This window comes from Diplotaxodon limnothrissa, linkage group LG7 (genome assembly GCF_057381915.1).
Source record: "Diplotaxodon limnothrissa isolate DT_005_m linkage group LG7, D_limnothrissa_male_GT1.1, whole genome shotgun sequence".
Taxonomy (NCBI): domain Eukaryota; kingdom Metazoa; phylum Chordata; class Actinopteri; order Cichliformes; family Cichlidae; genus Diplotaxodon; species Diplotaxodon limnothrissa.
Window position 1 is genome coordinate 24606028 of NC_140602.1, and position 26755 is coordinate 24632782.

At 39.5% G+C, this 26755-nt stretch overlaps 4 protein-coding genes across 5 annotated transcripts in view; 2 read left to right on the forward strand and 2 right to left on the reverse strand.

The window, feature by feature from the left end:
* Positions 1 to 132: 132 nt before the first annotated feature.
* On the reverse strand, positions 133 to 6742 carry LOC146628332 (uncharacterized). The gene is made up of 8 exons (XM_085357751.1): positions 6350 to 6742; positions 5532 to 5672; positions 4431 to 4631; positions 3235 to 3422; positions 1046 to 1259; positions 648 to 746; positions 471 to 538; positions 133 to 292 (listed from the first exon to the last, which is right to left on the reverse strand). The coding sequence occupies exons 1-8, from the start codon at positions 6740 to 6742 to the stop codon at positions 133 to 135; spliced, it is 1464 nt and encodes a 487-aa protein (XP_085213877.1).
* A 2690-nt stretch (positions 6743 to 9432) lies between these two features.
* Positions 9433 to 11965, forward strand: lyve1b (lymphatic vessel endothelial hyaluronic receptor 1b). Its single transcript, XM_085357752.1, has 6 exons — positions 9433 to 9517; positions 10040 to 10208; positions 10651 to 10790; positions 11011 to 11412; positions 11557 to 11635; positions 11755 to 11965. Exons 1-6 carry the CDS (start codon positions 9433 to 9435, stop codon positions 11963 to 11965), a joined length of 1086 nt encoding a protein of 361 aa, XP_085213878.1.
* An 866-nt stretch (positions 11966 to 12831) lies between these two features.
* Positions 12832 to 23380, forward strand: rlig1 (RNA 5'-phosphate and 3'-OH ligase 1). Of its 2 annotated transcripts, XM_085359468.1 has the most exons (8): positions 12832 to 12993; positions 16445 to 16562; positions 16663 to 16758; positions 17073 to 17189; positions 17363 to 17560; positions 17732 to 17901; positions 18066 to 18117; positions 23264 to 23380. In XM_085359468.1, exons 1-8 carry the CDS (start codon positions 12904 to 12906, stop codon positions 23272 to 23274), a joined length of 852 nt encoding a protein of 283 aa, XP_085215594.1. In that variant the 5' UTR covers positions 12832 to 12903; the 3' UTR covers positions 23275 to 23380. The 2 variants fall into 2 exon arrangements, with proteins under 2 accessions (XP_085215594.1, XP_085215593.1); XM_085359467.1 differs by lacking the exon at positions 23264 to 23380 and having other exon boundaries at positions 18066 to 18594.
* cep290 (centrosomal protein 290) overlaps positions 19765 to 26755 on the reverse strand; it is a 42094-nt gene continuing 35103 nt past the window's right edge. Inside the window, exons 43-52 of the mRNA XM_085359469.1 lie at positions 25815 to 26588; positions 25436 to 25570; positions 24538 to 24624; positions 24222 to 24386; positions 23993 to 24115; positions 23666 to 23835; positions 23201 to 23342; positions 20409 to 20482; positions 20212 to 20306; positions 19765 to 20009 (exon numbers count right to left, since the gene is read on the reverse strand). Of these exons, the coding sequence (XP_085215595.1) occupies positions 19765 to 20009; positions 20212 to 20306; positions 20409 to 20482; positions 23201 to 23342; positions 23666 to 23835; positions 23993 to 24115; positions 24222 to 24386; positions 24538 to 24624; positions 25436 to 25570; positions 25815 to 26588 (2010 nt within the window). The remainder of the gene's footprint in view (positions 20010 to 20211; positions 20307 to 20408; positions 20483 to 23200; positions 23343 to 23665; positions 23836 to 23992; positions 24116 to 24221; positions 24387 to 24537; positions 24625 to 25435; positions 25571 to 25814; positions 26589 to 26755) is intronic.

Below are 26755 nucleotides of genomic sequence, written 5' to 3' on the forward strand. Positions count from 1 at the left end.
ACTCTGCTTTACAGTTACATATTCCATCTGTCCAATAAAATACTTCACACTTGAACAACAGTTTGAATCTTCCAAGCAGCAGCTCTACTGGAGTGCTTTGATTTTCCCAGCAGCATGTGGTTACATTTGTGGTCAGTCCTGATCTGTGGGAATCCAGAAGTATTCCACCACCTTCCTGCTTCTGCGCAGAGGGCCTGAGTCGGGTCGCTCTCCTCCATAGGCAGGCAGCTCATCAAAGTGACTCGGACCCAGATCTCTCCCCATGTGTGGTGCTGTCACCCTGAGCATGGTCCTGAGTGAATACAGTTCACAATTAATTCTTAATAGTGGTCTTCAACCAGAGAAAAGCTTTACACTTACCTATTTGCCTTCACGTTTTTGTAAATTAGAATTTTAATCTTATGTTGCTACCATATCTGAACGATTGTAGTTTGTGTGGCTTCCCCCTGGTGGCCAAAGTTTGTGTTTACCTAGATGAACTCCTTTCAGGCTCTTCAACGCTGGACTCTGGAGTGGAGATGTATACAGGATCTCCTTCCTGAACAAAAACCATAACATAAGCTTCTGATTTACTTTTTAAATGTCCTGTATTGTAGACCTAGACATGCACAGCTCTCATGTGAGTATGAGATGTAGGATCATCTCACTGTGAAATTTCTCGGAGTGCCATCTGGATTTTTGAGAATTTTAACCCTCTGGTCGCTTTCAGTCATGCACAGGAAGTAGCTTTTGATGTGGGCTTGACACTGTTGAGAAAAAAAATCACTTAAAGATTTTACTTTAAAGAGATGAAAATGTACAGAACAAAATTTTTTTCTTTCAGCCTTGTTGCAAACGTGTGACTTGCAATATTGTACCACAGTGAATCACTCAGGGACGTTTTTCAAGATGGAAATAATCATTTAAACAGTATATTTTATGCTCAGTTCAAATAATTTCTTCCGTGACTGTTTGGGGATAAAAGGTGGGAGATGGCACAAAAGCACAGTAGTGTCCACTGTTTTGTAATTGTTCAGTGGGCGTGAGAGCAGTGGTGCTGTCTTACTGCTTTATTCTGCCTCAGAGCCTTCAGGTCTTCCTGAACTTGAAACATGTCAGCCAGCTCCTGGTACTTCTCCCTCCAGCTCAGGCACTCGGCCACTCTCTCCTGCCTCTCCTTCTCAGCCAGATGCCTCTCTGCCTCGACTTCCCGCCGAGCCTGGGTAGCTCTTTTGCTCCCCTCTTCTGATTCTGTTGCTCTGCGTTTCCAGTTCATCTCACTGAGAAGGGACAGGATGAAATTGCATGCTAGAACATCATAGCCAGACTGCATCTTCATGCACCTTTAAGCTAAATCCAGTTAAATCTTTAAACCGTCTTGTCTTCAGCCTGTTGTGAAGCGTACTCTCATTTCTGGTCTGCAGGATAAAAGCAATAAAGAAAATAAAGAAAATCCCTAAGACGTGAATTGAAAATGGTAAATGGACTGGTCCTTATATAGTGCTTATATATATATATAGTGCTTTTCTACTCTGAGTACTCAAAGCACTTTTGTTAACTGTGTTGTCCAGTCAGGTATTTGTTGTTTGACTCGAAGTCTGTGCAAAATAAGCACACCTGGTCTTTGGTACTGTTCCTCACACTCTTAGAAGAGTCATCTTGTGTTGTGTTCACGGGACAACACAGAGATCATGTGAAAACTATGCAGTGAAGGTAAATAAGTACACTTTTACAGACTTTCTACACTTTTACTTAGCAGAGCAGCCTCTTAAAGTCCTTTATATATTGTACGGAACGTCTTGGAGTCAATATGTCTGTGAAGGTTCTCAGTCATCCAGGTCATCGTAGTCAAAGGAGCTTGCAAAGAAAAGCGTCTGGACTTCTTTAAGTTGCTTGAAGACGTTTCACCTCTCATCCGAGAAGCTTCTTCAGTTCTAAGGTCAAATGGTGGAGGCGATTAGAGGATCATCAGGGGGTCCTTTTGTCCCTCTGTGGGGGGGTTACTCCCACTAGGTTTATATCTGGGACTCTCCACCATTTGACCTTAGAACTGAAGAAGCTTCTCGGATGAGAGGTGAAACGTCTTCAAGCAACTTAAAGAAGTCCAGACGCTTTTCTTTGCAAGCTCCTTTGTCTTGGAGTCAAGTACGCTTCCTCTGACTTTTCTCTTTGTTTCTGTTTTCTCCTCCTCTGCCTTGCTGATGTGACTCAGCTGAATTGAATTTTCTCAGAGCTATCAACTAAAAGGCCGTTATTGTTGCACCACGGACGGTCATGGACAATGACACTGAGTTTTGGGAAATTCCCTCTGAAGATAAATGGGAAATCCAAAAAAACCCCTCTAAAAACAAAAGTCAAAGTAATCACACACATATACAAACATGTTCATAGGTCTAACATCCTGATGTTAGAATTGCTCTTTTCTATATTCCCAGCATTAGATTGGATTTTTAAAAAGAGCTTGTGTATTTGGTATATCACAGAGCACTGGTTGGTACAAAATGCATTTTAATCAAAAAATCTGAATAGTTGTTTTTTTTTATCACACTCAAAAAAAATCTCACTTTTTTGACAGGAAAGTAAGGAATAAAGAAGACATCTCTAACTAAGATGTTTAAATTATTTCTTCTTGGGCTCACACAGTGTACTGTTATACATAGATTTGCAACACAGTGGCACGGTGGTTAGCACTGTTGCCGCACAGCAAGAAGGTCCTGAGTTAGACCCCATCATCTGGCCGGGGTCTTTCTGTGTGGAGTTTGCATGTTCACCCCGTGTTTGCGTGGGTTCCCGCCGGGTACTCCGGCTTCCTCCCACCGTCCAAAGACATGCAGCTTGTGGGGAAAGGTTAATTGATTAATCTAAATTGCCCATAGGTGTGAATGTGAGTGCGAATGGTTGTCTGTCCCTGTGTGTTGGCCCTGCGACAGACTGGTGACCTGTCCAGGGCGTACCCCGCCTCTCGCCCTATGACAGCTGGGATAGGCCCCACAGTGCCCCCCGCGACCGTGAAAAAAGATAAGTGGAAGTGAATGGATGGATTATTGCTTCCCTCATCTACTCTTGTTAAGGCAGTACAACTTCTTATTTATGTAGAAGAAGCTAGGACTAAAGCACAACTCCTATTTTTCATTAATGATAAAAACAAAACAAAACCCTGAAAGCAAAAATCAGAAAAGAGAAGTACTTAAAGATGATTTAGTGGGATGTAAGAAAATCAATCACAGTTGCCAGGTGTCACTAAAATGTATCTACCCCTCTTTAATTTGGACATTTTCTTGGGTGAGCTTCCTCAGCTTGTGTCGGAGGTCATCTCTGTCTGCCTCCAGGCTCCTGCTCTCCTGCAGGAGGGCCTGTTTCTCTCCAGACACCCGATCCAACTTCAGCTTACTTTCAAAGTAGTTCTTCTCTGTTTGTGCCAGTAAAAGCTGCATGTTCGCGTGCTGCAGAAAGAAAAAGCAGATGTCAAATTAAGTGTTACGGGCTTTGATTGAATGAACTAATCTTCCCGCTTGATTCAGGAAGTTCATTAACTGAGGTTAAACAAAAAAAGGAACTGAGCTGGAAAACTGCGTCTAAAAGCACTTTGAGTTATTTCTGCCCACAGAGATTGCATCTGCAGTTTGGACGATGGATTGCCATGATGACACGGGCGTCACAAACCATGTACATATCCTGGAAAGCTCCTCTTAAGGCTTTATCCTTCACTTTAACTCATTAAGCCCCAAAGTGACATCAAGGAAAATCGATGGTGTAGTCATGTCAAATATTCCCATGTTCCCAAAATAGCTAACTTTAGAATGCTTGTTTTTAATGATCAAAAGTCATTTTCAATCTATTTAGGATTCCTAACTCATCATGTCCGATATTATATCACGTCAACAAACTGATGCAAAGCAAGCTAAGTGATACATCCCAACCAACACAAGATTTTTAGGACTGATAATATTTAGTTATTTAAAAATCTGATATTCTCATATATCATCCAATAGGTTTTTTTTCTTTTAAATTTACAAAACAGATTTGTCTAACAGTTGTTTTGCCCGTCTTTGCTCAGATCCGCTGGCTGTTGCGTTTTTGGTGCGCCAAACGCTTTGCAGAGTGCCCTCTGGTGGTATGACTATGCAACATCAACACTCATAACATGGTTGAAGGGTGTTTCTCCAATTTCTTCCTTACTTTTTCATTTTCATTTATCTGTCATTATAATTCCCGTTACTTACAGATTGGCAAATAGCTACCTAATCAGGTTCCACTATGTGAATACTGTAAGTACTGTTTCTAGTCTTATAACAAGAAACAATCAAAGGAATTTTTTATTTAGCTCTCGCCCTAAGACAGCTGGGATAGGCTTCAGCGCCCCCCGCAACCCTGAAAAGGACAAGCGAAGTGAATGGATGGATGGAATTGTATTCAGCTTAATAGATCAGCGTTCTCTGTCATGTGTTTACCTCCTTTTTAAGCTTCTGCAGCTCTTCACTCAGACGTCCCCTGTCAGCCTCAGCTGCATCCTTGTCCCGCTGAAAGCCCAGGGACCGAGCCTCAGCCACAGCCCTGCCCTTCTCTGCCTCCGCCCTGGACTCCTCTGCTTCATCTGCAGCTCGCGAACATAACATCGACCTTTGCTGGCTCTGGTACAGCTTCTGCTTCAGCTGATTTGGGTCACACAGAGAGAGGTGAATGCGTGCTGCAGTGACATGATCGAGAAACAGTAGACGCCTGCTTTGTTTTACCAACGTAACGTGATTCTAACCCTTTGGAGTGACAAGGGTCTGCTTTAGCTGGCATGAATGGGTTAGGTTATATAGGTTAGCGGAATAATATGCATCTCCTTCATACATTCATATAAGATGTCTTATATAAAACTAGATCTAAGACTTCAAACACCTTAACAAGCTTTTCTGGACATAAAAAATTCATTTATAACACTTACTTTTATTTAAAGAATGCCTACTGTAAAGATCCCTCATGTTCCCTCATTGACACAATGGCAGTTCTGAAAAGGCAGTCACATTTCCTGCCACAAAGATCTCCCCCAGCATACCACAGCCACATAATCCTCTCTGTGTAGGGTCAAGCAGTACGGTTCTCCTGGTTTATGCTACACATTCAGTTGCCCATTTGTCAAAAACATGGTGAGGAATGGCTAACTGACCATAGCAGGTTTTCTTTACACATAAATTTCAAAATATAAAAAGGTCACATATTTTATTAAAGCTGTAAATTTAGTCTGACATTTAAAGCTGGCATGTAAACACTGTTTGATAGAAGCACATGCTGTTTTGCTGCTGTTTTAACATATGAATCTAACATTAATGTCCTGGAGAACAGGAAGCTGCTATAAGCCAATTGTAACTTGATGTAACTGAATTAAAGTTTTCCAACAGATGTAAAGACAAGGTTTGAAAGAAGAACATGTCTTGATTCCTTCCAAAAAGTCTGATTGACTACCATATAGGCGTGTGGTTATACTTTCGTTTTTGTGCTCATAAGTGGCCTACTGTTTCATCTCTTGGTTATTAGTGCCATTTAATAACACTGTTTGGCTGTACCTCCTTAACTTGAGCCTGTAGCTCCTGGTTCAAGTTTCTGAGGTTCCTCATGGTTAGCTCACTCTCTGTGCGCATCATAATCCGTTCCATGTGGATCTCGTTTGATAAATACTTGTTTTCTTTCTTCAGGTCCTCACATTCCTGAGAGAATTTATTAGTGACACACAGTGTGAACTAGAAGCTACGGAGCCGCCCCCCAGCACCACCACCCACCCCGAAATATACAAACTCATAAAATAATGAATTATGTCATCATGAGAAATTATGACCTTTACAAGTTCTCATTATATTTACAGCATTTTTTTCACATTCATCATGCTTTTTGTTTTACGTTTTATGGTTTATGGTTCATGTCGTCTTTTTAAGATCATTTAACTGGCCTTGGAAATAATAATACGAGTGTGATAATTTTTTACGCTCGTCTGGGAAACTCTTTTCCTTCAGGTTTTCCCAGAAGGATTCAGCTTCTGAACCAAGGTCTTAGATATCTGAGAGGTCACGAGTGCACTGGCTTACACAACATGAATTATTAGTATTTATCATACATTTCCTGTAAGGATGCTCTTACAGTGAAGCTGGAGGATGTTAAATGTTACACCTGCTGTTATGAATCATATGAGAACTCAGCAGTAAAATCTACAAAATAAATAAATACAAATAAAAATGTTTCTAAAAGTGAAAAAAGTGTGTGTTAGCTCTGTAACTGATTTTACAATTGCCTGAATATTTGAATGCTGAATCAGAGTTAATACGAATTATTTAATCTTAACGTTACATTTTGTAAAGAAAACATTCATTGTCCTTTTCTACCTTCTTACCTTCCTCTTTCTGACCAGCTCCCCCTGCAGATGATTGAGCTGGAGGAAGGAGCCATTGGAGCTGACGGCGCTGACTGGCCTGACCGCCCGCACAGGCCTCCTGGACGGCCTGGAGAGGACTTTAACTTCTTCCGTTACCCCATCCTTGAACCGGCTGCCTCTGTTAACGTTACTGCTGCTCATGGAGAAAGATTTGTACAGGCTGTCATCTAGCGAGGACATCTGCAGATCTGTGTGCGATCTGGCCCTGATTGACATTTCAAAGAAAAAGAGAAAAAAACAAAACGACTGATGCAGTTTTGCCAAAATGTCACTGTCACCAAAGGAAAACAAGGGCTCCCGGTTTGTTGTTAGAACATAGGCCAGCAACCTGAATAAAGTTCTCAGTTTCATGTTTGGTTCACTGGGTGGATCCTATCACCAGCCCAGCTTCATTCAACATTTATTGGGCAACACGATAGCAGAAAACGCACTGAGGCAAACAGTCTCTGTGTTTTGGTAAGAGGACACTTTCTATTCCTTAAAAAGCCTTAAAATTATTAATAATTTTTATATGTGAAATTGAAAAAGTCAGTGGTGTCAATTTATTTTTATGTATTTAAAGTTTTTTCAGTTAACTAAGGACCAGTAACCATGGGTAGCATATCAGAACAACAGAAGCACACACACACACACACACACACACACACACACACACACACACACACACACACACCTCTATATCTATACTTGAAAGGTCACTGAGACCTATTCTTTTGATGTCAGATTTCATTTTCATGTTTTCACACTTTTTTTTTACTGGTTCGTGATTTTCTGACAGTCTGTAGAAGAAGATAGACACACCCAACCGAGGAAGTGTGACCACTTAACATCTTTCCTGGGCCTATCAGTGGACCAGCAGTCTATCACTATCCTCAGTCATTACTGCTTCAGCCTGAAGAAGGCAGGAAGCACCATTATTTACACAACAGTCACTGAGTCATTGCAGTAGGACACACTGGACTGTTTTGCTTCCTGCAGTAGAATGAAAGTGGTGATACTGCAAGTTTTAACACAACAGGGGAAAGTACTCGTCATTCTAACCTGCCTTTAACTCGTGATTATGATGTGTTCAGGGTACCAAATGCCAGGTCTGATCACATGATTAGAGATTACATGAGAAAGCATGCATCGTTTTTATTGAAAGGCTAGTTTTAATAGTGCAAAAAGTTAAATGCGTCAGCTGAGTTGATAATCCATATGCAATCAATACGTAATTAATAAATAACCTTAATACTCAATACTTAATACTTAACTGAAAATGCCACACTTTGATTGTTGGGTTTTGTTGGGTCTACCTTACAATATAAAGTTCCTTGAGGTGACTGTTGTTGTGATTTGACGCTCTATAAATAAAATGGAATTGAACTGAACTTTAATCATAAAAAAAATTAATGCAAAAATATTCATGAGTCCTTTCACTGAAAATCATTCAACTTTACTTTCATGATTAGATGTTCTCATCTAATCATGAAAGTGCATTATTCAAGTGTTCATGATAAAAACCCGTGTGAATGTTTTTCTTGGGGTTTTTTGGTATTTACTAAGATAGAAACTAAACTGCAGTGAGGCGTTTCACATGATGCTCCAGGCTTAAGCATTTAGTGTGCCACTTCTTATTTTTATTATCCCAAAAGATTTGATCCCAAAATTCTGTTATGTATTTTTTTTGTCCATGTGGAATATACTATATAAATTACCTTGCAGAATACCATGAAGCTCTCTTGTTTATGTTACTATGCATTAACCACCAGGGAAAAAACTTACTGGTCACAAATCATAAATAACATGTGCTTCTACACATGTTTTTTGTCGCTTTGCTTTCCAGCTGTGCACCCTTCCTGAAGTTGAACATTTTTTTAAGCATCTTTTTCTTCTCAGTGTTTGCAAGTGTATATACAGTCCTCATAAAGGGACTCCTGCAGTTTGTCTCTATAATATAAAAGCCCTGTGTTAACTGTTGTCGTGGGTTGGTGCTGTATGAATAGATTAAAACTGGTTTATTTTTTCTATACTTTTTAAAATATACAACACTATATTTTTGTATACAACACTTTTTAGTCCATTGATTGATCATTTTATTTTGAAAAAATTGTATAATATCAACATTATGTATGTATTTTGTAAGCTCTGTTAATGGAAAGGGGCTGGGGCTGATATAGTGCTACATGTTGAGTCGCTTTAGGAAATGAAAAGATCAAACAAATGATTGATCAATGCATAATCGATGTAGGACTTAAAACAATTAAAAAGTAAACAAGCACACAGCAGTTTAAACAATTCTAAATACATTTGCACCATTACTGTGAAAGACAGACTTAAATATACAAGTAGTTCAAAGATTATGTGCCATGAGTCGTGATTTTTTTTCCTTTTTTGATCTTTGATAGGTGCCGTGAATGTGATGATTTGAAACATAATATAAACACAGAGGAAACTTGGTTATACGTATAAAATTGGTTCCAATAGCAGACAGCAAGAGTGAGGACAGCAGAGGAAAAGTTGGGAGGAAATTCCTTTTCCTACAGCTTATGGAGTGAAAAAATACCTTCATCAGAGATGCTTACGAAGCAGAAAAGCTCAAACTCATACAAATAGTACAAAACAACATTTAAGAAGGCTTCTTTAACCATATCCACTTGTAAAGTTTGATTTTTTAAAAATGAATAAACTCTTCACCCAATTGACAGTTTAGATTATTACATCCTTTTATTTGATTCTTTTATGAAACCCATATTCCTATATCTCTGCTTTGGAAATCATTAATATGTTATCACTAGTACAAGATTAGTGCTTTAAATGTCATATATGTCATGCATCTGCAATTTGATCACCCAAACAATAACGTTTAGAGAGTTACTGTGAAGGTCTTTCTCATGAGGATGCGTGTCCTATCTCCTAACAGGCCATAAAGCAGATTTGACCTTGTTTTTCCTGTTTCCTCTTCTCTTCCCTGTCACATTTGTTCTTGGGCTTCTCCCTCTGCTTCAGTTTATTTGATCCTCCACCGTCATCCACGTTGGGTATACTTTGTCATACAAGACATGGCAAGACTTTGTTGTTTGCCATCAGTATTACCTGTGATGTTTGCCCTGTTTTTACAAACCTGCGAATCCACTTTAAATAGAGGTAAGGTTTTTGTATGTTTATTTCTTCATTCACTTTTAGATTTAATCCTGGGATATCCCACAAGTTTAGCGTTTCAAATTCTAAAATTTCAGTCTTGTGTTTTTGAAATGTCTTTTAAGACTGCCATCAGATTTTATTGTTAAGAAGACGAAGATGTGTGGCTCCTTCTGTGATATTAAACTTTAATATATTAGCAAAAGATTAAAAAAATGATTTTTTAAAATGTTTTTCTGAGTATTCTTTGTCGCACACGGAGTGTGTGTGTGTGTGTGTGTGTGTGTGTGTGTGTGTGTGTGTGTGTGTGTGTGTGTGTGTGTGTGTGTGCGCGCTCATATTATGGTTTATTTCTTTGTAAAGTAGATGTACACACTGTGGTTACCTGTATATTGATATGTATACTTTACATCATAAGTAACAGATCATAAGGCTTTTCACAGGACAGTCAGTTCTTCTTTTACATCCATCCATCTTTTCAATGTAATTTATTTACAAAGAAAATTCGCTTTAAAATTTTTTTGTTAGTAATTTCTGAGAGTTACAGAGCCACTGGAGTCTTCCTGCTTATTGAAGGAGGAACCTACTACACCTTGAACTTCACAGCTGCCAGAGATGCCTGTCTTTCACTAAATGTCACCATGGCGACGGAATATCAGATATCAAAAGCAATCACACATGGACTGGAAACGTGCAAGTAAGCAGAAAGCATTTAACTAGGGTTTAATACATGTTGACCCATATGCATTTTTCATATTAATAAATCATGCACAAAAACAGGCGACTAACTCGAATGCGTTTCCCAGTAATAACATAAAAATATTTTAGAAAACACAACTAACTGTCCCAAATACACAAGATCGATGTATTGCATAAGCACTTGGGTCCATATATATTTGGTTAGTGGCACTTTTTTTGGGGTAATTTTGCCTTCTTACACCATCACACTTTAAATTAAACCAAAGATTATTTAAATCAAGGAGTTTAACATTTGCATTCCCTGTTTATAAATTACACACAATCCCTGATTTTCTGTGGCTCAAAACTAATTGGACAGACTGACCTAATTTTAACCATAATGATTGTTGTTTAATATGTGGATAAAAACCATTACTATATTACTGTTACTATTTTAACAGATATGGCTGGATAGCTGAACAGATTGCCGTCATCCCACGAATTTCCCCTAAACAAAACTGTGGCCAAGGCAATATCGGGGTAGTGTCATGGAAGACATCAGCAGATAAAGAGTTTGGCGTCTTCTGCTTCAATGCATCCGGTATTACTTATTTTCTTAGTTTATGAGACTAATATACGCCATAAACGTCAATTCATCCATCACAGATGTCAAATGTCTAATGCCAAGACCAAAGTGTCTGAGTGGCACATAACAATGAGTGTGATTGTGACCCGCAAGTGGTTTTCATGTTGTGCCTAATTACTGCCTGTAATTACAGCATCTGATCACTTAAATAGAACTGAACCATTGATTTTCTCAGCATTAACAGATTTGGAGACAACAGCCAGCCCACAATCCCCCACATCTCCAACTCCACTGACAACTCAAACCACACATTTGGTCACATCAACAACAAAGTCCATGTCCTCAACAAAAAAGTCAATAACAGGAAAATCTCAGCCGACACTTCAGCCCACACCCTCAACTTCAGCTTCTGATGTGCTTGTCAAGACATCGCAGTCAGCAAGGATTTCTTCCTCTGCCACCCCTTCTTTTAAAACGTTCTCAACCCATATTCCTGTTTCCTTGCCTCCGATTACCACTCTGAACCCCCCTGGTACCACTTTTACCTTTTCTGCTTCCACTCATGCCTTCAATTTCCCAGCTTCCTCTGAGTCGGTGCTGCCACAGACTGAGAGCCCCACAAAACCATCTCTAGGAGGTATGTTCTGCAATATCTTCTTTTTTCATTGTTTGATTTTGCTAACATCATTTCAGCAAAAAGAAACCCAAACATTTGGATAAATGATTTTAATCAAATTAACTTATTTACTTGTTTTCTTTTGTTGTTGTTTTTCTTTATCAGCTTTACATGTAACAGTTATTGTTCTTGGCATCATTCTTCTGCTCCTGACTGCAGCAAGCGCTATGTGGTACTTTCAAGTGTGAGTAATGTTTTCAGCACTTAAGGAAACAACTTTTGTTTCTTTGTTTGCAATAATGTGGTGTAATCCACATATGTTGTCTTTTATTAAAAACACTTTTCTCTGTCTTTTTGGAAAAGGAATGTTTTCAGGTGCTTGTCTCACTGGCAGCAGATGGATAACATCGAGACAGAGATGTGGAATTTTACTGATAATGATATGAACCAACTCGGCCAGTATGGACCGCAAGGAGATGATGATGATGACGATGAAGAAGAATCAGACCACAAGTACTCCAGTGATATCACTCTGTGTGTGAAATCAGACATCAAAGCAAACTCTTCAGAGTAATATGACCATTTTGTGCAAGTTTTTGTAGACACAGCTGTGTTGTCTGATAAAAACAAGATTAGAAGATCATTTACGTCATAAACTCTTCGGTTGATTGTTGTACTCATAAAAATCCTTTATACAGCCTGATGCAGGACTCTTCTGGCTACAGACAACTGACTCTGGCTCTATGTTTAGACTTGCTGTCATATACACATGAATGAAGGTGGAAGCCAACATATGCTTCGCTCCTGGTGGTGGAGAAAAAAACAATACAAATATGTAACTGACACAGACCATATTGTAAAATAATATTGAAAATATACAATAATAATTGTGTGACCTGTATTTCTGTATTACAGACAACCGATACTAACAAACAAGCTTTCAAAGTAATACTATTATTACTTTTATTATGAAAATAAATTGTGTTAATGTTATTTACAAGTGTCTTCTACCCCCCGCCCCCCCCACACACACACACACACACATAGACATATGCATATCTAGATTTAGCACAAAAAGTCGGGTAATTTGTGTTTGGGCAAATATTTCTTTGTAACTTTGCATCTTGGCAATAAATACTGTTGCAAAGCCTGTTTATTTCCTCTTAAAGGGCGCCATTTAATTCCCAAAGAAATGCATGTGTGGATTGTGCAGCAGAGACGAGTATGAAAAACTTACCAAATCTTCTCTGCCAATCCAGTAAAAGTACATTTATTTGCATTTATTTCACGTAAAATAGCAAAAAATATATACTTCCAAATACACATGGGTACATGTTGTTACCAACGCAGCAACATGGCGGCGGTAATGAATCGTTTCGGTATTTACTCACCGACATAAAACCAGCGAAGAAGACGACAACTCCAGAGCCAAACCGTTGTTGATTTTTTTTTTTGCTTTGCTCATCCATGTTTGTAAACGTTAAGTTACAGCTTTGGTAGAAAGCACACGAAATGAGACGCCTGGGTTCCGTACAGCAGAAGATACCGTGTGTGTTTCTGACAGACGTGATGGAAGAACAGTCCAGAAAACGCGACTGTCAGGTGAATGCATCTGCAGACACATTATCAGGCGCAGTAGGTTTATTATGGGTATCTCTTGCTGCTACAGTTGTTAGCACGGAGAAGCACCCGTCGTGAACAAGTTCTTAGTCGTGTCTTTTTTATCTTTTACTGGAAATGAAATGTAAGCAGAGTAAATGTCTGAGCCAGAGCAGGGGGAGGTGGCTAACTGTTGTCCTTTCGCCTGTAGCACGAGGACACACCTCAGGTCTTCCTCGGCAGAGGACCACACTGATTTGCATAATGTAGACAACAGGTTGAACAAATTAACTGACACATGGTCGTCGTGACAAATAGTTGTGCAGCTGGTTTCAACAGCAGAGAAATTTCTGTCTGATTTATTTATTTATTTATTGTAAATGTGGTGCAATCTGGCATCAAACAGTTATTTGCTGTGCCAACTTTCCAGTTTTTAACAGTGAGTCGAGTAGAGCCAGTGCTGTGTGATGAATAGAGTAGAGCAAATACCTGCATGGCTGAATGAAGGGTTTTTCCTACTTACTCAAGCTTTACCAAAGCACCAAAATCTTCTTTGTCAGGTAACACACAGACATATGCAGACCACTCTTGCAGGCTTAGTCACTGCAAGTCTGGAAAAAACAAACAAACTCTGGAATGAAGAAAATTTTGGCCGGGCTACTTGAAAGCAGAAGAAGAGAGGAAGAACGTGCCAGTTAAAAGACTTATGGACATTTCAGCTCTATCGTTAAGGGCATGGAAGAACCTGACATTAAATTAATGTTTCATAACGTGTAAGACTGAGAGCATCTTTACATAATTCAAATGTAGGCTAAACCTAACTGCAAGTTTGATATAAGGAAGTGCAAATAGATGGCTTGTTTCAGGATTGTAGTCAGTGAGACTTGTAGAACATTAAAACCCTACAGGAAAAAAATCAATGAATAAAGTTGTTTCTGAGAATTGATATTAATTACTGATGCTCATTACCGAAAGACTTTAGACACTGTTACTATTCACTCACTGAGCTCTGAGGGATCTTGTAGAGGTATTACTATCTGATGTTAATATACACAGCTCAAAGGAGAGATCTGCAGGTGTCAGGATAGGACTACATATAACAGGAAAAGTCTGTTTTCACACATTAGCTGTTTACCCTTAAGTTAAATCGTTGCAAAGAATTATTTCAGTCATTTCCCTAGATAATCAGTAACTTAATACTATCATTTTCTTTATTCATTTTTTAGCGGTTGTTTAGTTTTTCTTTTAGAACCCTACCACAGGGGGGCCACAAGCCGATGTAGTGCTAGTGCCGTTCTCAACCCAGCAGAAATGGGGAGGGTTGTGTCAGGAAGGGCATCTGGTGTAAATCAACCATGTGAATCATCAAGAATGAGATTTCCATAGCAGATCAGTTGAGGCCTGGGTTAAGAACGACCGCCTACGGTGCTGTTGGCCAACAGGGTGTGGATGGAAGTTGTGCTGCTGCTGGCCAAAGAGGAAAGTTGGAAGGCATGTTCGAAGACAGAGAGAAGGATGGAGCCAGGGAAGAAAAGGGGACGGCCAGAGTGAACAAGGCCATGCAGAGGCTATTTGTGGCAGAGGAGGATGCTTGAAATGGAGGCAGAAGATGAAAAAGTGTTGTTAGTGTCTTTTAGGATGCTAGCTGGCCCCCCAGATTTTTCTCCACAGCGATACATCAAACAACATCCATCCATAGGTCTCCAGCCTGTCCAAGGCCCAAACAACATAGAAATGACTTGATTTGTTCAGAATGGTTACCCTATTGATGGAACAGAAATATAATTACCACCATATTACTTTATGGCTGTGTTTACCATCCTTTTGGAGCTACGGCACATATTTCACATTAGAAAAATCACATGGCACACCACCAAACAAAAATGTCACAAAAAGCATATTGATCATTTTTCCTGTGCACCAGGTACAGCAGAACCACTACTCATGCTAGGGCCTTCATCTGGGTCAGATTGACTACTTTTTCTTTTCAGATATTTATCTATTGCTATGATGTGCTGCGTCGTCTCACAGCATGACTTTTTAATTTCTTCTTCATCATCTTCTGTTTTCCCGGCAGTTGGCAACCTATTTAATTAGAGCAGGTAGCTGTACTGCTCTCTAGTGGAAGAGATTGTAATTGTTCTGCCCGTTACTCACGCCGGTCCTCAACCTTTTTTGCTCCACGGACCGGTTTAATGTCAGACAATATTTTCATGGACCGGCCTTTAAGGTGTCTCAGATAAACACAGCAAAATAAAATGAAACAACCAAGACAAAAACAATGATATTTTGTAATTATAATAATAAACGCAAATTCATTGTGTAATTGTGTAACTTTATTAGCAGCGTCCTCGTGAAATACGGCAACAACATTGAGAGTAACATCCTCCTCTCTGCCCCTTAATGCTCTCTGGTCACTATGGTAACGCGTAAATATTTCTTTCAAAATAAGACACACAACTACAACACGGGAAAAGACCCAGGATAACCGAGTTAACGATAAAACCCCGGAAAACCATCAATTTCACACCCAAGCCTCAACATGCCATATCCACTTATCCACTTGATATAAGGCTAACTGGCAAACTGTAATGTTTTTCAAATTTTTTCCCCCTCTCTGATTTTTAAATGCATGTGCCTTAAAACCACCAGGTGCAAGAGTTCCCTGCAGAGCCTGGGATTAAAGTTTGTGGCTCTTGGAGGCCTGTTTCCTTTGCACAGGTTTTCTCTGAATTAGCTGGAGCAACCAGCTAATTCATGTCATATGTGCCGTGAGCACATTGGCATTCGTTCAAACTCTACACCACTTGAAGATAATTTCGCTTTCAGTGGAGTGATAGATTTCAAATAAGTGTTTTTGAATCATTTGCCAAACTGATATACTTCATCCATCCATCTAGAGCTGTAGAGAACGCTTTAATCTTGGCATAATGATGACACTTTATACTGATGATCATGGGCCTCATATCACTGGCACCTCATTTGTATCTCCTTAATGTTATGTTTTTATGTTGTGATAAATGTAGTCTTGTAGTCATGTGTGTTTTTTGAAAATAGCCAGAAACTGAAACGTCATTTGTTTGAATCAGCACCTGTTAATAGATATATAGGAGATATACTTTAAGAGAATCGCTTTTCATGGGATTCACTTATATTTCATGTAATTGATTCTCTGGTTGCTAAAACTTTGCAGTCATGAAATTATTCTCAAATTGCATTAGATGAATTGTGCAGCTGATTCAGTGTCAGCACAGTCATGTAGTCTGTTGTTGGTTCTTTAATCAAGCCCAAACTTATAATTGAAAAGTGGTGGTTTATAATGTGGGGCTTCTGTTTGATGCTATATAATATGTAGATAACTGATTTATGCATTCATGGTACCGTTACTAATGTTGGGTATAGTCACTTTCATTTATATCTTGCACTGATCAAACATGGTTTTGCTTCTCTTTAGCAATTTCAGGTTGTTGCCACAGAAAATGTGAACCCTGTTGCTCTGCAGGCTAACATACATAGTGCGCTTGCCACTGAAAAACTTGATGGCACCTGTTGCTATGTTACAGTTTATAAAGGTGAGAAGATCTCAGAATAACACTGATCATTTCCTAGTCAGCATCTACAAACTGCTACTACTTTGTAGTTTTCTAAGTGGAATTGATCTGTTTTCTTTAGGGCAGCCTTACCTGTGGGCTCGACTTGACAGAAGACCAAACAAACAAACAGAGAAGAGGTTTAAAAAGTACCAACATTCTCACAAAAGTTGTAAAGGTAGATTAACTTTGTCAAAAACAGTTCCCCCAAGATTTTTGAACACGTTTTCTTTTTGGTAATATTGCTTCTACACATCACCACAGTGGGTTTTTAGTGACTGAAGCAGATTCTGAGCCTCAATTCAAAGGGTTTAATAACAGTATTACTTAAAAATCCACTGTATTGGTATACACAAGCATAATTACCAGAAACCTATGGGGCTAATTGTGATAATATTGAGTGTGGACCAAAAAAGAAAAGGCCTGGAAAATGTTAATACATAACACATTTAGCAGTGGGGAAGGGTTTTATTTTTCCGGGCTTTCTTTCAGGTTTCACGTGGAACATAGAGGAAGATTTTAAACCGGTGCCAGAAACATGGATCCCAGCTCATGGAGTCAAACATCACAGCGGCCGTCCAGTGCCCGATGAACATGGACATATTCCAGGTTCTTAGTTCTCATTTTAGTTTGTGTGCAGTGAATTCACCTATGTCTATGTAAAAGAGTTTATGTAGAAAAATGGGGGTAAGTGTCAAAGTGATGATAAGCAGCAAGTATCGTCCTTCACATGGAAACCATCAGCATGACGAGTACTTTTCTTTGTTGTTATAAATATGTAGGCTGGGTTCCAGTGGAGAGAGACAACAAGCAGTACTGCTGGCACTCCTCTGTGGTGGATTACAACGTTGGGCTTGCTCTTGTTCTCAGGCCTCGACGTGACAACGAAGACATGTTAGAAATCACATCAGTCCCATTAGCTGAGCTCCAGGAACAAACACTGGAGCTTATTGGAACCAATGTCAATGGAAACCCCTATGGTAATAGAAACTACATTCATTTTTTTTTTTTTATATATAAGCTGTGGTTAGGAATTAGGAATTAATTATGTTGTTATGTTAATAAATGATTAAGATTAATTAACTTCATTGGGTGATTGATTTAAAAGAAAAACTGAAGTAAACAAAGGTTCATTAATATTGTACAAACAGGGCTGGGCAGCAAAAAACAGCCTGTCCACTGCCTGGTTACACATGGGAGTGTCCCAATCAGAAACCCACCACCTGTGGACTTCCAGCAGCTGTGCTCCTGGTTTCATGAGAATCCAGACGGTCGAGTTGAGGGCATAGTCTGGCACTGCAGTGACGGCACTCTCATCAAGGTGGGATAATATATATATATATTATTCAGTACATAAAATAGATTTAAGTATCTGTATTAAAAGATTGAGCTGCCATAAGCAGTTTACAGGGAGCAATGCTTTCATGCTTCAGTGTTCTAAATAGTGTGAAATCAGGCACCAAGCTCTTCTGTGTGTGTTGTTAGGTCCATCGTCATCACCTGGGACTGAAGTGGCCAGAAGCGAACACTTGCCTTGGTAACAAGCCGACGGCCATCCGTGTTGACGCTTATGGCAGCACGGAGTTGTTTACATCGTTTGTAGCACTAAATGGACACTGCTTCAGCCGGCTTCAGGACATTCACTTTGAACTATAAGTCCATGCGGTCTTGTGAGGATCTGCCGCTTCGCTGATAGATCCCTGATATTTCATCTGTAATTCCTTGCGAGTGATTTACAATCCTATACTCATATAGATTAATTTATTCCACAGAAACCAGTTAAGAACTGCTGCTTTTTGAATTCATGAAAGTCTTAAGAGTAGCTTACAGTGAGTGAGCTGTTAGTGGAAGAAATAAGGAGAAAACTGACTGCCAAAGTTTAACGTTTGGCACCCAAAAGAAACGGTGGAGTGAATCAAAACTTAAGATGGTTTTTGCAGAGATGTGTACTGCTTTAATGTAAAAATAACTGACCAACTTGGCTTTTTTTTTAGCAAGTTAAGTTATTAAAGGGAACCCCAGCTATTAAGACATGTTTGTGCTAAAATATGCACTATGCTTTCAATAACATGTGGTATTAAAATACGCCAAATGTTTTCCTTTTAAGCACATTTTATATAAAACTGATTTACCAGTAGGCCGCCATTGTTATTTACTTCTCAATGCACTCTGGGTAGTGACATCATATGGTTGCACCGCATTGAGTTCAGTTAGCAGCGCACTGGAACTGGCTTCAGTTCAACGTTTCCAGTTTGAACCAGAACAATCCGAGAGAGAGAATGAAAATAGTCAACCAGCACTTATTTTAGATGAAGATGAAAACAATCCGTCACACGAGGACGCGAGAGTGAGGGAAAACTACTGGTGTCTGTGCGGTTACTGCTTGCCCGTGCCAATCGTAATTTCACTGTATAATAAAAATTAGAATTCTATTAATGTTTTTATCACGCGGTTATGCGATGCCATGGATAGCTGCTGCCATAAAACTGAGCTCTTTACAACAAACGCTCTCAGTAGCCGCACAGACACCAGTAGTTTTCCCTCACTCTCGCGTCCTCGTGTGACGGATTGTTTTCATCTTCATCTAAAATAAGTACTGGTTGACTATTTTCATTCTCTCTCTCTCGGATTGTTCTGGTTCAAACTGGAAACGTTGAACTGAAGCCAGTTCCAGTGCGCTGCTAACTGAACTCGATGCGGTGCAACCGTGTGACGTCACTACCCAGAGTACATTGAGAAGTAAATAACAATGGCGGCCTACTGGTAAATCGGTTTTATATAAAATGTGCTTAAAAGGAAAACATTTGGCATATTTTAATACCACATATGTTATTGAAAGCACAGTGCATATTTTAGCACAAACATGTCTTAATAGCCGGGGTTCCCTTTAAAAATGACCACTTTATATATACTGTATCCCAAAACTCATCTGTTGCTAAGTGAAGAATGAATGAATAAATATTAACATTTTATTCAACAATTTTTTATTTGACAGAATACAAAAGTGACTTACAGTACACAGAAAAAAACTTTCATGTTACGTACAAATTTACATTCTCACAACAATAAGTTAGTATTCACATATTAACACAAAAATATTGTGTCATTTCATTGTTAAAAGGAAACTCCTTCCTCAAAATTTCCAAGGAATGTGACTGTAAAAGCATGACTTACATACCACACATTAAGTGATAGACACACTGGGCACTTCTGCCTTTACCCCAAATTGTTGACACACTTTTTTCAGCTGCTCCTCCAACAGAACATTCTTCTTCACCTCTAAGTTGTAGTTATATTTCAGGTCTTCGATTTCATCAAAAAATGCTGGGTCAAAGTTCTCCAGTTCTTTTTTCAGCTTCGTGACCTCAGCTTGAAGTTTGGTTTTTTCAGTTTCAGCTGCCTGCAGAAGCTTTTTGAGTTTCCCATAATCTATGGACACAAGAAGAGAAACCATCATGATTCTTCCTTAGACAGTACTGTACCTCATACCTATCAAGGTGTTTGTTAAGACGGCGCATATATATATATATATATATATATATATATATATATATATATATAAAAATAAAAAAAAAAAGTCCCAACCTCCCTCAGATTCACGCTGACAAAACAGTGTAGCTGGAAGACTCGCCTAGTTTAGATGTCGTCTCGCCGTATCGTTCACTGTATTCTTGCATCCTTCGTTTCATTTCTTCATTCTCTTTTCCCAGCTGAGTGCTGGCCAGTCTTCACATACATGACATGTAGAGTTTAGTCAAAAGCAAAATGTAAAGTTGAATGTTTCAGACAAAGGAAAAAAAAAAAATTTTCATGCGAAGTTTAACGTACCGGATTTCCTGGAAGGCCTTGCTGCTTCCTGCATCACCTTTTCCAGCAGCAGGAAAGGTTTTTAACACGTCAGCCTAAGAATGACAAACTGATAGTATCAATCAAATACAGCACCTAAAAAGACAAAACATTTTGTCACAGACATAACCGTGTTACATCATAGATTTTGTCATCTCTTTTTTCCACAGAAAAAAGAACGATAACTACTAAAAACTAAAGCTTCCCTTGAAAACACGACAAAATGTCAAGGAAAATAAGACGTGTTATGAACTGTGGAGCAACTCTAAAAACACAAACTTTTACACTTTATATTTTATTTCACTGAAGCAACTTTAGATTTCATGTACTATAATCTTATGACATTAAAACTAAATGATGCTTTTGTCAAAATATGATTAAAACTACAAAAAAAATTTGCTGTCCAAATTAACTTAACCCTCTAGTCTACTGCATAGCGTTGCCCTGAGGCAACAAACCACATTTTCATCCTTTACACTGGCCCTTCAAATAATGCTACCAGGTACATCTCTTTCCAATAAAATGAGTTGAAGGTGGTGTGACTTTCATGGGGGGGGGGGGGGGGCTTTCTGCAAGGTGCACTACATGAGACATCTCATTAGGAGGCAAGATAAAGATCACTATTTTACATGTTTATAGTGAAATACATGTATATTAAAAATACTTGTATGTGCATGAATATGTGAAGAAGAATATTTGATTGTTCTACTTTTTAAATTTCATTTATACAGTAAAACTGTTAATTTTCATTCATTGCCTCAAGGCAACACTGCACAGTTAGCCCAATTTTTTTCAGGCAATATAATGCATTTGCATATGTGTGTAGAGATGTGTTTGTGTGCATTTATATGATCATAGTCAATGTTTTTACTTCACAATCTACTCATAATTACAGGACATGGATGTAAATACCTTTTATGGAAGGAAACCAAGGGAATGTGCACTTTCTGTCCTCAGAAAGTGAGGACAGTGAGCTTTCAGGGAGTGACACTCTTCTTGTGTGGATGCCTGAATGAGGTTTAAGGGACACTTAGGAGCTCAGGGGTCAGTTGGTAAAGTAACTGTGTCTGTGTGTGTGTGGTCGTGTATTATTTATTGTTGTGGGGACACAAATTTGTTTACACACTCACATTGTGAGGTCTCGCCTACTTTATGGGGACAAATTGCAAGGTAAATCATTATATTTTAGGGTGAAGACTTGAGTCAGGGTTAGGGTAAAGTTCAGGCAGGGACTTGTGATGGGTAGAGTCAGGATAAGTCTCCAGGAAATTAATGTACCGTATTTCCCGGACTACAGAGCGCACCTGAATATTAGCCGCACAAGCTAAAAGCAGGGGAAAATCCTGTTTTGTACATACATTAGCCGCACCTGACTAAAAGCCGCAGGTGTTTCAATGTTGACTTATCATATGTAAGAGAATATGCACAAATCGAATTGTCAGGAAAGAGATGGCTGTTTGGAGACACACCACTTTTATTAATATTTTGAAAAACAAGTTATGGGTACATATTTGCATAACCTTTTAGGGTATGTGTACAAGTAGTGGTAATTACAAGTACAAAACATGTACTGTGCTTCATAAATGAGTAACAAATGTAGTACATAACAATAACCTACAGCACACCAGAAAAATAGATTCAGACTACCTTTTAGGCTCAGGTGCAGTGACACAGCTTTAACAAGAAGAAAAGTCAGTCATTCACCACCATCTTTCTCTTCTTCCTGCGCACTAAAACCACCAAAGTCCTCTTCTCCAGTGTCGGAAACGAACAGGCTCAGGGTGGCTTCATCATCCACTCTCAGCTCCTTTCTTTCGTTGTCACTTTCAAAACCAAAGAAATCCTCATTGTCAGTGTCAGAGTCGAACACCTTCTGAAGAGCCTCCTCTCCATCAGGCAGCAGTCCAGCCCTTCGAAATCCGTTGGTGATCGTGGATGTTTTCACACTTTCCCACGCTGTCAGAATCCAGTGGTAGAGTTGGGCATAACTTGCTTTTTGCAAGTTTATCACCGCTCATCATCCACGCCTTCAGCTGAACGCGTAGCGCTACTTTGAAGTTTGTTTTTCGCGCTACTTCGTACGGCACTACGTTGCCTGGCGGATGGACATGTGACTAACATACCACTCTTGAACTCCGATCCTTCCGCCAGGCAACGTAGTGCTGTACAACAGCGGAACAAACAAAACAAATCCGCTCATGGACAATCCATAGAAAAGCCGCACCTGACTAAAAGCCGCAGGGTTCAAAGCTTGTGCAAAAAGTAGCGGCTTATAGCCCGACAATTACGGTAAGTTAATTTAAGGTCCCCAAAAGTGATGGAGAAACAACGTGTGTGTGTGCGCACGTGCGTGCATGGGGTTAGGGTCAAATGTTGGATGTGTTTTATTGTTCTGTGAAATGTTTACATAGTTTATTTGTTGTTTATTTATTTGTTCATCCTTGTTGTACTAATGCAACTTATTATAGAATAACTTGGCGTTTTACTACCCTTGTCGCACAGTGTTGCCTTGAAGCAACAAACCAATATCTGTTTGGGGGGGGGCAAGGTGTCAAATTTTATGATTGATATATTATTAGTCACCCTAAAGCTCCCCAAAAATTAAAAAGTCATGCAGTAGAGGGATAAGATGCTGGATTAAAAACAGCCTGGGTAACAACAAGAAGTTTGAAAAATGGACATTTTTGGTCAGTATCTGCTTACCAAAGATTGTCATGACTTCTAGATTCAGCACTATCTTAAATAACAGGAACACATTTTAAAGTTTTTGCCACCTGATCCTCGAGTTGTCGTATTGTTATCTGAGCTCTCTCCTCCCGCTCTGTCATCTCTTTCAGATGTTGTTTGAGTTCAGACAGTCGGATGTTCTTTTGGGAGAGTTCCTTCTCCAGCTCCTTCATCTTGTTCTCAAACATCCTGCACAAATAGAAGTCAAATGACCATCAGATCTCAAATTGTGTCCAAAGTAAATAAACATGCTGTTTGTTAATATTGTCTTATTAAAGCTTGAGCATGAGACTGACGTAAATGAGCAGCCTTTATTACCAAAGAGTTTGCATAATGTTGACTAAGCCTGTTAGCGACAGTCTATTTCGCAGCATACCAGAGTTTGAATCCCATGGGCATGATAATGATTGTGCATTTAAGTCACACGCTGCTGATTTAACCTGCTGCACAACCCTAAAGCTTACAAATTACTTTTAAGTGCCCTTTTCTGGAAGACTATTGGTTTTGTTGACCTGGTTACCACAGATGACCTCATGGTCTTAGTGTCCACCCCCTCTGTGATGGGCCTGGACAGAGCTTCCCTCAGTCTTTGCTTGATGTCTTCCAGCTCTGCCTCAAGCTTCTCATTTGTCACTTCTAGTGTCATCTTGGTCACTCTCAGCCTCTCTGCAGCCTCCATTTCCTTTTACAGTGACACACATTTTCAAGCATAGCCAAGAGACAAAAACAAGCATTTAGACTTTTTTGATTGTTTTTTTTTTTTTTTTTTTGGAATAATTAATTCTGCCCCGACCCAACTTCATTAAAACGAACTTATAATAAGTCATAGAAGACGTTACCCTTTTAATCTCCTTTCGAAGACGTTCATTTTCAATCACTATTTTCTCCAGTCCTTTGGTTTTGGATTCAAGTTTGGAATTCAGCTCAGTTTCAGCCTCACGCTTCAGTGTTTCAAAGTCGGCCTGGAAAACAGCGCTTACTGTAAGCTGCAGTCACGGAACAGAGATGCTAAATAAACCTTCCCAAAATAACGTTTGTGATGTGTAAGGTGACACAGGCGTTGGCAACCTTTAGCTTAATATTTTCTTTCTCCAGGGCAGTGACTTTGTCTTGATTCACAGTGGCGCTGGATTTCTTCAGTGCTTCATTTTCCCGCTGCACCCTCTCCACTACCTTCTTCATCAATCCAATCGTCTTCTCGAGCTCAGGCACCGTTTTACCACTGTGACCACCCTGATGAGGATCACAGAATAAATAACGTATTAGATCAGAACTAGTTCATTTTTTTGTAAACTGTGTTTCAAGGTGATTCTGTTTTAATTCCTATGTACAGATTTATTTTCAGTTGTTTTAAAGATTGTGTAGGCAAAGAAAAAAAACATACTCCACGTATATGAGCCAGCTTTTTTTCTGCCTCTGTCTTTTCCTTTTTCAGTGCGTTGCATATCTCCTTAAGGTCCGCAACTTGATTCTGTAGGGAGCAAAAAAACAAAATACCTTTGGCAAAAAAAACCCAAAAAACTACTTCCAGTGTTTCCAAATCAAAGTATTAATTCAATAGATTTGCTCCATTCTTTTAAACCTCTTAATGTGGTGCTGAAAGAAAAAATTATGCTACAGATGAAATCACTTTTTATTAAAGCAAACTTTCATACTTTTTATGTATTTTTGTAAATGGTCTATTATTAAAGCAATTAAGGCAAATGCGTTTAATGAAGAGGTAAACTCTCCAGGTGCCATCAATAGTCTTCTTCCACGGGGCGATCGTGGCTCAAGAGTTGGGAGTTTGCCTTGTAATCGGAAGGTTGCCGGTTCGAGCCCCGGCTCGGACAGTCTCAGTCGTTGTGTCCTTGGGCAAGACACTTTACCCGTTGCCTACTGGTGGTGGTCAGAGGGCCCGGTGGCGCCAGTGTCCGGCAGCCTCGCCTCTGTCAGTGCACCCCAGGGTGGCTGTGACTACAATGTAGCTGCCATCACCAGTGTGTGAATGTGTGTGTGAATGGGTGGATGACTGGATATGTAAAGCGCTTTGGGGTCCTTAGGGACTAGTAAAGTGCTATATAAATACAGGCCATTTACCATTCTTTATATTTTAAAATTATAGTTCTCACACAGGAAATGTTTCCAGTCAGAGCTTTCTGCCAAACTGGCTCTCCCAGATCTGCAGCTTGTAACATTTATTAAAAAATATATATATATTATGGATGTATGTATGTTTTCATATATCCATAGCGCTCGTGTTGAACTGATCAGCTACCTCAGTCTAATTGGGTAATGTCTACCTTGAGCCTCGGCAGGTCTTTGTTGGTCTGCTCCAGCTGAAAGCGCAGCTCCAGGTTCTCAGAGGCCAGCTTGAGGTTTTCTTTTTGGCGGTCCTGCTCTCTCTCTGATGGAGTATTGGTGCCTCGTCCTGAAGTCTAGAGGACAGCAAGGGCACAGAGTGAGCCAGGTGGAAATAAAGGTTATCAAATTAAACTGAAACAAAATATTGCAAAGGGAGTGCAGAAACCACTGGGAACATCGAGTCCATGATCGACGGTGTGAGGGAAAGAAACAACTGCACACTAAAAAGCAAGCCATGGCCTAATCTTTGCTCTTCCATGTCTAATGCTATCACAGCATTACCACTCTAGCAGGGTGACTACAGAAGCCTTCAGATACCTTTCGACAGCTCACAGATTTGCCTTCACGTTTTTGTACTTCATGATCCATCTTGTTCCTGATGAAGTGTTTGGTATGAATAGAGCTGGGGTCCTCATCTTCATGTAATGGATTTTCCACAGTTGCATTCTTTGTTGTTTCATGTTTCTGTGTAACCCATTCGTCCACCTGCTGTGACTTCTCTGATGCGATTCCCACATCATAATCATTATCATCTGTATTTTGATAGTCTTGGTCGCCAACAGCCTCTTTATTTGGCGCTTCACTCATTTCATCATCTGTAACTGCCTCTGCTGGAGGAGGTGATATAACCGATCCCGGTCTTCCTGACAGTTCATCAGGCTCGCTTGCCTTTGTGGCCTGTTCTTCTTCCTTGTCTTCAGGTGTATGAACTTTAGAGCCACAATGAATTTCTTCTGTGCCTTCTAAATTGTCACCTTCGCTTTGTTTCTCATCATCTTCAGCATTATCAGTTCTAAGATCTACTTCTCTGGTCACATCTGGTTCGAGATAGCCTGGAGCTTCAGAGCTTGGTTGCGCTTGTTTACTGTGAACATCATCTGCTTCTGCACAGCTGGTCTGGGTTTCTCTGTTCACCCAATGCTGCTTTGGCTCCCTCTGTTGGTCAAAGGTATCTTCAGCAGTTTCAGTGCTAAGAAGGCTTCTGCAGGATTCGACAGGACAGGAACCTACATGCTCTTCACATGACCCATTGTCCACATCAAAAGTAGCAGAACGAATCTCTCTTAGAGTCTGAGAAGAGATGCTTTTTCCCTTCGTGGACAAACACAGTTAAATGAAAGACGTGTATTAAGAAAACTGGACGTAAAAAAGGGTGAATGCAGAAATGAAATTAATTTTAACAAACCCCCTTTCATTATGTTATTTCTGAAAAGTAACAGGCAAACCTCGGCTTCTGCTTAAGGTCCATACTCATAAAT